Raw genomic sequence first — 10,000 nt, forward strand, 5'->3', positions numbered from 1 at the left:
CCCTGGGTCTGGACGCCGAGCTGCAGAGCCGTCTGTCTGAGCTGAGGCTGCTGGACAAGACAGAGGAGACGGAAGACGCCGCGGACACGGAGACGCAGGAGGAGCCCAGGGTGGACGCCACAGCCATCAGTGCAGACACGGCCAAAGGTACGGCCTCTGACTGGGCCTGTCTTTAGTGTCAGGCTGCTCAGCTGGTTTTGGCATTCCCTTCAGTTGTAGCATTGGTTTTAATGCATTGCTCTGTCTGAAATGTTAAGCTGTTCTACTATTTTCTACCATTCAAAGGGATTGGTTCTGAAAAACGGTATTTGCAAGATTGTATAAAAGTGTGTTTATGTCTCCTAAAGAAGAGCAGACCATGAATCTTTAATGATTAACTATGGAAAGTAATGTCTTGCCATTTAAAATGTATAAAGGCTCCTGCACATGGGAGAGGAGCTACTTTAGATGCTCTATCCCTGGCTGATGTGTTGCATTAGATGCTCTATCCTTGGCTGATGTGATGCATTAGATGCTCTATCCCTGGCTGATGTGTTGCATTAGATGCTCTATCCCTGGCTGATGTGATGCATTAGATGCTCTATCCCTGGCTGATGTGATGCATTAGATGCTCTATCCCTGGCTGATGCTGCTTTAGATGCTCTATCCCTGGCTGATGCTGCTTTAGATGCTCTATCCCTTGTTAAATAAGTGGCCTTTGACCTACAGAGAGTCCTGCTGTTTAGTAATTCCTTTCCTCTTTAGCAGCTGTTGTATGTGCTAAGAGGGAGCTGGAGATTTCACCTGAAACTCGAGAGCGTGTGTAGAATTACTGGCCTCTGCAGGACTACAGCACCTGTGTGTGTGTGTGTGTGTGTGTGTGTGTGTGTGTGTGTGTGTGTGTGTGTGTGTGTGTGTGTGTGTGTGTGTGTGTGTGTGTGTGTGTGTCTGTCTAGCTGGATTGAACTTGTTTCTGGCCGGGGCAACCTGATAGCTCCCCCTCCATAGTGGGAGGGTTGAAAAGAGGTTGCCACGGCATCAAGTGACACTGTGCCATGGGCTCACTCACTCACTCTCTCTCTCTGCCTCACTCACTCTCTCTATCTCTCTGTCTCTCACTCGCTCTTCCTCTCTCTCTCTCTATGTCTCGTTCATTCTCTCCTGTGCAGAGGATATAGCTCAGTCCAAGGGGACGGGTCTGGGGACCAAGAAGGCGGGTGTGACCTCAGCGGTGTCTGACGAATCAGTGGCAGGAGACAGCGGTGTCTACGAGCCCTCTGACAAGAGGTAGGCCACCGTCTCACACACACACACACACACACACACACACACACACACACACACACACACACAGTCCAATCGAGTTCTGTTTCTAGAGTTCTAATTCGGATTCTCACTATCTAGTTCTGATTCTAGACTCAAGCTCACAGTGAAGTTCTAGTCCAAGGTTCAAGGTCTGATTCTACAGAATGGAATGTTCAGGATGACCTGGTGGATGATTTGTGTTGATCTGTGCCTCCAGGCCGGGTCTTCCTGCAGATCTGCTGAGCTACGAGGAGAGCGTGTCCACCGGCTGCTCCCAGATCAGTTTGGGGCTGAAGTACGAGGCCAAGGAGCAGCGCTTCACCGTCTTCCTCCTGCAGCTGGCCAACTGCACCACCCTCCCTCTGTCTGCTGACCAGAACCTGTAAGGCCCAACATTAGCCTCCCTACACACATGCCCTTACAGACAAGAGGAGGGCTTATGGTGCCATTCAGTGTTATTACGCATTGATATTTGAGTGGCTTGAGTATGTGTTAGTCATTACCACCTTTTCCCCTCTCTTTTTCTCTCTCTTTTTCTCTCGCTCTCTCTCTCCCTCTCTCTCTCCCTCTCTCTCTCTCTCTCTCTCTCTCTCTCTCTCTCAATCCTTATCTATTCATCTTTCTTTCTCCTCCACACCTCCCCCCCTTTGTCTCCCTCCTGGGTTGTATACAGGATACAATTGTATGTTTTTCTTTAGTGGTGTAAACATGTGCAAAAGTAAGAAGATAGTTAAACAAACAGTGTCAAACCTCTTTCTCTCTCTCTTTCTGCCCCCTCCCTCTCCCTCTCTCGCGCCCCCCCCCCCCCCCTACACACACACACACACACACACACACACACACACACACACACACACACACACACACACACACACACACACACACACACACACACACAGGTACATACGTGTGGCTGTACTTCCTTGCTCTGAAGCCACTCGCTGTCTTTTCCGCACCTCTGGAGTCGTCCCTCAGGACACCGTCCAGCTCAACGAGGTCTTCGGCATGCACATGGCCCACAGTGCATTGCGGCAGAAGACGCTCCGTGTGGATGTCTGTGTCACCAGTAGCTCTGGCAGGGAACAGTGTCTGGTTAGTGGAATATTACTCACCTGGATCTAACCGCAGATTAACCAAATATATTAGGAATGTTCTGATCCCGCTATCGCATGCTCATCCTCATGCTTATAGCAAATTCTCTGATTCTCTGCTTATACAAATTCTCTGATACCACGCACTGATATCTCGTCATGGCAACGCTACGGTGAACTCAAAGGTCAGGAGGTCAGGAGGTGTTCTGTCATTCTTTGCTGCCCTATCAGATTTGCCTACTGGAAACAGCTGGGCAGGAGAAATAGAACTGAAAGAAGTGGTATCTGTGCATCCCTAATAATAAATACCATAAATAATATATTAGACATATATTTTCAATTAAAATGTATTTAAGAATTAAAACCATTATAACAAGTAAGTCAATTAAACACAGTGTGTAAAAGTGTTGGTTAAAAAACTATACATTTTCAACATTTATAGCTTTAATTTCCAAAGCATACCTTGTAGGAATAGTATTTGAATACAGAGATATGAATAAATATCCACCTGCCATCTAAGCAGCTTTCCCTCCTGCGGTCTGCTGAATCAGACACCTGATTGATGTGTTGCGTTCATGTGTTAATGTGTTTATGTTTTTATGCGTTCATGCTTCCATCCGTTCATGCATTCATGTGTCCATGTGTTAATATGTCTGTGTGTTCATGTGTCAATATGTCTGTGTGTTCATGTGTTAATATGTCTGTGTGTTCATGTGTTCATGCGTTTTAGTTTTCGTGTGTTAATGTGTGTGTGTGTGTTCATGTGTTATTGTGTCTGTGTCTTCATGCGTTTCAGTGTTCGTGTGTTCATGTGTCTGTGTGTTTCAGTGTTCATGTGGGTGTGTGTGTTCATGCGTTAATGTGTGTGTGTGTTCATGCGTTTCAGTGTTCGTGGGTTAATGTGTGTGTGTGTTCATGCGTTAATGTGTGTGTGTGTGTGTGTGTTCATGTGTTAATGTGTGTGTGTGTGTGTGTGTGTGTGTTCATGTGTTAATGTGTGTATGTGTGTTTGTGTTCATGTGTTAATGTGTGTGTGTTGATGTGTTAATGTGTGTGTGTTGATGTGTTAATGTGTGTGTGTGTGTTGATGTGTTTATGTGTGTGTGTGTGTTTTGATGTGTTAATGTGTGTGTGTGTGTGTTAATGTGTGTGTGTGTTCATGTGTTCATGTGTGTGTTCATGTGTTAATGTGTGTGTGTGTGTGTGTGTGTGTGTGTGTGTTCATGTGTTCATGTGTTTCAGTGTTAATGTGTGTGTGTGTGTGTGTGTTAATGTATGTGTGTGTTCATGTGTTAATGTGTGTGTCCGTCTGTAGGCTGGGGCCCAGATCAGTCTGGCGGACGTGAGCTCCTGCGGGGAGAAACAGGTGAAGTGGTACAACCTGCTAAGCCACGCCCACATGCCCAGCGTGGACCGGAAACACACCCACCCACCTGAGGAGCACACAGCGTCAGACACACAGCAGGTCAGTGGCACACCTGAATCTACACCCCCCTCCACCCACCGGTGGGGTCCTCCAGCTATGCCTGACTGCACTTGCAGTATGTGTGCAACGTCAACACCTGCTCAATGTTAACAGTCTTATTCTTGAATGCATATCTGCATGTATATACGGTCGCATGTATATATCTGCATGTATATATCTGCATGTATATATCTGCATTTATATACGGTCGCATGTATATATGGTTGCATGTATATATGGTCGCATGTATATATCTGCATGTATATACGGTCACAGTAGAGACTCTGGTTCGCCTTTGAGCCCTAATGCATGCATTAGACGTGTATGTGTCTCAGTTCATGTAGTAGTTACACTGGAGTTACAAGCATTGGGTAAAGGACTAATGTTTAATCTGTGAATATTGTTTGTAATGACTGTAGTGTGATCCCCTCATACAGGATCTCTGAGTAGAGGGGTTGTTTTGTTGTTGTTTTTGTTGTTGCTGCTCTTGCTGTGGTGGTTGTGGTTGTTTTGTTTAAGCCAGTCCTACTTGACTGATCTTGTCTCTGTGTTCTGCTTCCCCGCTTCAGACAGCACTGCCTAATACTCCACAGAGACCAGCTACTGCCCAGCAAGGCTGGTGAGTGTTACGCACACGCGCGCACACACAGACACACACAGACACACACAGACACACACAGACACACACACAGACACACACACAGACACACACAGACACACACACAGACACACACACAGACACACACACAGACACACACACAGACACACACACAGACACACACACACACAGACACACACACACACAGACACACACACACACAGACACACACACACACAGACACACACACAGACACACAGACAGACACACAGACAGACACACAGACAGACACACAGACAGACACACAGACAGACACACAGACAGACACACAGACAGACACACAGACAGACACACAGACAGACAGACACACACAGACACACACACACAGACACACACACACAGACACACACACAGACACACACACAGACACACACACAGACACACACACAGACACACACACAGACACACACACAGACACACACACAGACACACACACAGACACACACACAGACAGACACACAGCACTGCCTGGTACTCCACAGAGACCTGCTGTAAATCACTAAATGCAGCTGAGCAAGACTGATGTGGTTTCCCTGAACATTCAGTTCAGGGAAACCACATGAGCTGCCATCCCTCATCCCAGACCCAATCCTATCCCCCATCCCTCATCCTATCCCTCATCTCATCCCCCATCCCTCATCCCAGACCCATCCCATCCATCATCCCAGACCCATCCCTCATCCCAGACTCATCGCATCCCTCAAACCAGACCCATCCCTCATCCCAGACTCATCGCATCCCTCAAACCAGACCCTTCCCTCATCCTAGACTCATCCCTCATCCCCGACCCATCCCATCCCTCTGCCATCATCTCTTCCTGTGTCATCTCTTCCTCTCTCAAAATGCTCAGGTTCACCATTTCGCACACACACTCAGTATGTCTCTCTCACACACACACACACACACCCACACACACACCCACACACACACACACTCACTCAGTCACTGTCACACACACACACTCTCACATGTCAGATCAGATGATCACCACAACATTCAGAGCAGATGATGCAAGCCTCTGCAGCGAGTGATAAAGCAAGAGCTGCTACGTTTGTGTGTGTGCACCTGTACTCAGTCTCCCTTTCCCCATACCCTCCTCGTCACCTCTCCCTTGCCTTACTTCTCTTTCTCCTCTCTCTCTCTCTCTCTCTCTCTCTCTCTCTCTCTCTCTCTCTCTCTGTCATTCTCTCTCCCTGTCTCTCTCTCTCTCCTATCTCTCTCTCTCTCTCCTCTCTCTCTCTCTCTCTCTCTCTCCCTCTCTCCCTCCCTCTCTCCCTCTCTCCCTCCCTCTCTCTGTCAGGCCTGTGACGGATGGCTTTGAGGATGAGGAAAACAGTGACGCAGAGGGGGAGAGCTTCTATCCTGACAGCGGCCAATGGGAGGTTGAGGAGGAGGAAGAGGCGGCAACAGCTCCCACACCCACACCTGCACGGCCGCCCCCCACCATAGCAGAGAAGGTTAGACGCAGACGTAGAGATGTGTGTAAATGTTGCAGGCTATACTACCGTGTGGTCACATCCGGGGGGGTACAGTGGAAGTGTACTAATGGCGATTCCTAACGAGCACAAACAAGAGGACTATATTTAAATATTATATAGATTAAAGAAATTAACTAATAATCGCACAATTTGCTGTGATGAATTGCTTTTTTTCTTCTTAAACTTAAGCTTGTTACAATGGATAGGGATATGGACAAAGGTAAAATCATGGAAATCATGTAGATTCAACCCAAAGTACAGTTACATTCAAATAATGTTGTTTAATAGCATCTTTTTAACATTGAACACAGATTTCCAGTAAAACCATCAAGGCCATCAAAATTGAGTGTCGTCTTGAAAAGAATATTTGTCACCTGTGTAGCACGTGAAGTGTGAAGGGACCTTTATTTTGAAACGGGGAATGAGATGACGCAGAGAACAAGAGAGACAGACTTTTGGGGAGGGAGATACTTCGGAGGGAGCTAGCGACTAGGTCAGACGGTTGGTATTCAGAACATGGTGTGCAGCCCATTGGGTTTGTTGTAAGTTGAAGTGCTCAATAAGCTTGCAAGCTTGTGAATTCAGCTAAGCTCCATGTCAGCTGGACTTTGCATGCCCCTAGATATTTGAACCATTACATATTAACTAGCAGAAATAATAACAAAACTCGTTCTGTGTTCATTTTTGTAACGCGTTAGATATTTACAAATGAATCTTAAAAATGAACACGTACATTTTGACAGCACTAGTTTCGGTGCTTCATAAGTCTTTGCCACGGCCATGTTCTCGGGAAGTACTCCCCCCTATCAGCGTTCAGGACTGGCTGTTCCAGACCAACATAACCAGGTGAACACTGGTTCCTTCAAGGCTGTACCGATGTGTCTGTACTGATGTGTCTGTACCGATGTGTCTGTACCCATGTGTCTGTACCCATGTGTCTGTACAGCTGTGCTCTGAAACATCTGGGGCTTCGTTCTCTCGTTTATGTTTTTGCACCAAAGAAAGGAAAAGACGTCAGTCTCTTAGCACTGTAATGTCAGTTCCTCATTTTTGAGGTCATTAACAGATGCTAGAATGTACCAGTCAGGCCACGCACACACAGTAAGCCAATGTAGTGTGTGTGTGTGTGTGTGTGTGTGTGTGTGTGTGTGGACCGCCCTCAGCTTACACACTAAATCCTCAGATGCCTAAAGCTGATTTGGACATTCCTGCTGTCCTCAGGAATTCCTCTTGGCAACTGGTTGGCCATTTCACTCTGACCCCCTCCGGAGGAGCTCAGCACAGCCTCTGCTCTTTCTGTTTCTGTGGGGAGCGAAAGGACAATAGGTCCAGACACAGTGAACTGTTTGTCATCCCTGCTCACCTGAGCGGCGTTGCCTTGGCGTTTACCCTGTACTCCTCCTGGAGATCAGCACAGGCTCTGCTGCCTCCCAGACACACACACACACACACACACACACACACACACACACACACACCACACACACACACACACCAGGATCCAGACACAGTGACATGTGTTTGGCATTCTTTATCACCGGGGTTGTCAGTAACCATCTGTGTGGTTTGCAACCTGAGCCAGTGTGTTGAGGCCTGTCGAGGAAGAGGTGTTCTGGTTCTGGAGAAATCAACTGGTGCCGGTGTTTTGTGTCTGCGCTGAAGCCTAGCGGGGACATTGCCAGTGGCAGCATTGAAACTCTGAGGCCTGTGGAGTGACTGACTGACAGGCTGGTCTGTTACAGGTGAATAAGGAGACCAGTATGGATGGTATGCGCCACTCGTCCTCCTCGGTGGTTCGGCCCAAAGAGAGGCGACAGGAGCTGCAGCAGCAGAACCCCTTCGTCCGGGGAAACACCATCATCCGATCCAAAACCTTCTCACCCGGACCACAGAGCCAGTACATCTGCCGGGTACAGACACACACACACAAACCAGCAAACAAACACCCAAACATGTGACATGTATATATGTGTATATGAGTATATATTCATTCTGCACAAAGAGATGTATTTTATATATATATCTCTACATGGATATCACACCCTCAATGTATGGTATGTCTCTCTGTCCGTGCTCCTCATTCCTTGTGTGTGTGTGTGTGTGTGTGTGTGTGTCCTCTAGATTAACCGCAGTGACAGTGACAGCTCCACACTGTCTAAGAAATCTCCCTTTGTGAGGAACGCTTCAGAGAGGCGCAGTGTCCGCATGAAGAAGGTAACAACACACCAAACACTGATCATCATGATTTGTGCGTGCGTGTGTGTTTGCGTGTGTGTGTGTATGCGCGCGTGTGTGTTTGTGTGTGCGCATCCTGCAAGATACGTAATGATAGGCAAAGAATCAATACTGATCACGACTGTGTGTGTGTGTGTGTGTGTGTGTGTGTGTGTGTGTGTGTGTGTGTGTGTGTGTTTTTATGTACACAGATGTATAGCATACCTTTGTACTATTCTCCATGTTAGCAGTATGACGTACATGTGCCTGACTGCAGTGGTGTTGTACATCAAGATCACAGTAGAAGAGCAGGGAGACACAGAGCTCTGTACTGGATGTCCCTGTGTGAACTCTTTTTAAAAAGGTTAAAGGTTAAACCGGGACCGGAACACATGGCACAGGATTAAATGTGGCCAAACTGTGTGTGTGTGAGAGAGAGAGAGGGAGCGTGTGTTTTTGTGCGTGCATATGTGCATTCATGCGTGAGTGTGTTTGTGTGAGAGGGAGCGTGTGTGTTTGCGCGTGCATATGGGCATTCATGTGTAAGTGTGTGTGTGTGTGTGAGAGGGAGCATGTGTGATTGCGCGTGCATTCATGCGTGAGTGTGTGTGCACATGTTTGCTTGCGTGAATGTGTGCGTGATCGGTGTGCAAAAGTTTGCCTCCAATGTAGTTCATTTAGTTTATTCATTATTTCATTATTTTAGTCTAAGCACATAGAAATGCCCTTTAAACTCCTCCCAAACTCTATGGTCCATAGAAATGCCCTTTAAACTCCTCCCAAACTCTATGGTCCATAGAAATGCCCTTTAAACTCCTCCCAAACTCTATAGTCCATAGAAAGCACTTTAAACTCCTCCCAAAACTCTATAGTGAGGCATGAAGGTGTAAACCACAGGCTGAGGTGAGTTTGAAGTTTGGAGCCCACCTAACTTGCTTAGTTACCTAAACATGGTGTGTTGCTTAGTTACCTAAACATGGTGTGTTGCTTAGTTATCCTAAACGTCCACTCAAGATAGTCATGCTGTCTGCACCAGTTCTGCACAGAAGTTCTTGGAATCCTGCAGGCCCATTTGAGATTTCATGCATTTTCTCCGAAAATGTTCCTGGTTACTTTGGAACGTTCACCCTGTGACGCAAATGTTCTGCTCCTTTAAGCAAAGCAGGGAGTTATTCATCTTTGTTTTGATCTGCTTTTCTGTGAAGCTGAGACGCTTTCGGAGTAAACAGTAGAGCTCAGTGGAGCAGAACAGCGTCACCTCGGTTCCCTTCAGCTGTGGGTTCTTACAGCGGAACCGCGTGTTTAACAGGAACTAATAGACTAAACAGAAAAACAGCCCCAGTGTGGAGTGTGAGGAGGCCTTTGTGAAGACTGTGAGGACTTTCTCACACCAGACTGTCTCGTGGTTTCTCATTTTTCTCTCCAATTTTGTTTCTCTCTCTTTCCCTTCGATTCTCTTCTTTCTTTTCTCCTCTCTTCTCCTGGCCCCCTTCTTTGCCCTACTGCTCTTCCCCCTTATCTCTCCTTCCCTCCCGCCGCCCCTGTAGCCCCCCCTGGTGGCACGGGGTCTGGAGAACACGCCTCTGGACCTGGAGATGGACCTGCAGGTGGTGCGCACGCGTCACAGCCGCCTGGACGAGGAGCTGCGTGTGCTGCGGGAGCTCAAGGAGCAGCTGGAGGCGGCCAGGCAGCAGGGCCAGCACCAACTACCCGACTGGGTCCAGCAGGACGAGAGGTTCCAGATACTGCTCAAAACGGCAGAGAGACAGGTACACACACACACACACACACACACACACACAGGCCAGAC

General features: G+C 47.6%; 1 protein-coding gene across 1 annotated transcript in view; it reads left to right on the top strand.

The window, feature by feature from the left end:
- The window catches only part of wwc1 (WW and C2 domain containing 1), a 35,341-nt gene that overhangs the window by 23,227 nt on the left and 2,114 nt on the right, over window positions 1-10,000 (top strand). The window contains exons 11-20 of the mRNA XM_012840117.3: window positions 1-147; window positions 1,149-1,266; window positions 1,502-1,666; window positions 2,184-2,376; window positions 3,691-3,840; window positions 4,410-4,459; window positions 5,799-5,955; window positions 7,719-7,886; window positions 8,098-8,190; window positions 9,738-9,959. The exon at window positions 1-147 is cut by the window's left edge and continues 509 nt beyond it. Coding sequence (XP_012695571.2) covers window positions 1-147; window positions 1,149-1,266; window positions 1,502-1,666; window positions 2,184-2,376; window positions 3,691-3,840; window positions 4,410-4,459; window positions 5,799-5,955; window positions 7,719-7,886; window positions 8,098-8,190; window positions 9,738-9,959 — 1,463 coding nt within the window. The remainder of the gene's footprint in view (window positions 148-1,148; window positions 1,267-1,501; window positions 1,667-2,183; window positions 2,377-3,690; window positions 3,841-4,409; window positions 4,460-5,798; window positions 5,956-7,718; window positions 7,887-8,097; window positions 8,191-9,737; window positions 9,960-10,000) is intronic.

Source organism: Clupea harengus, chromosome 8, assembly GCF_900700415.2.
Source record: "Clupea harengus chromosome 8, Ch_v2.0.2, whole genome shotgun sequence".
Classification (NCBI taxonomy): domain Eukaryota; kingdom Metazoa; phylum Chordata; class Actinopteri; order Clupeiformes; family Clupeidae; genus Clupea; species Clupea harengus.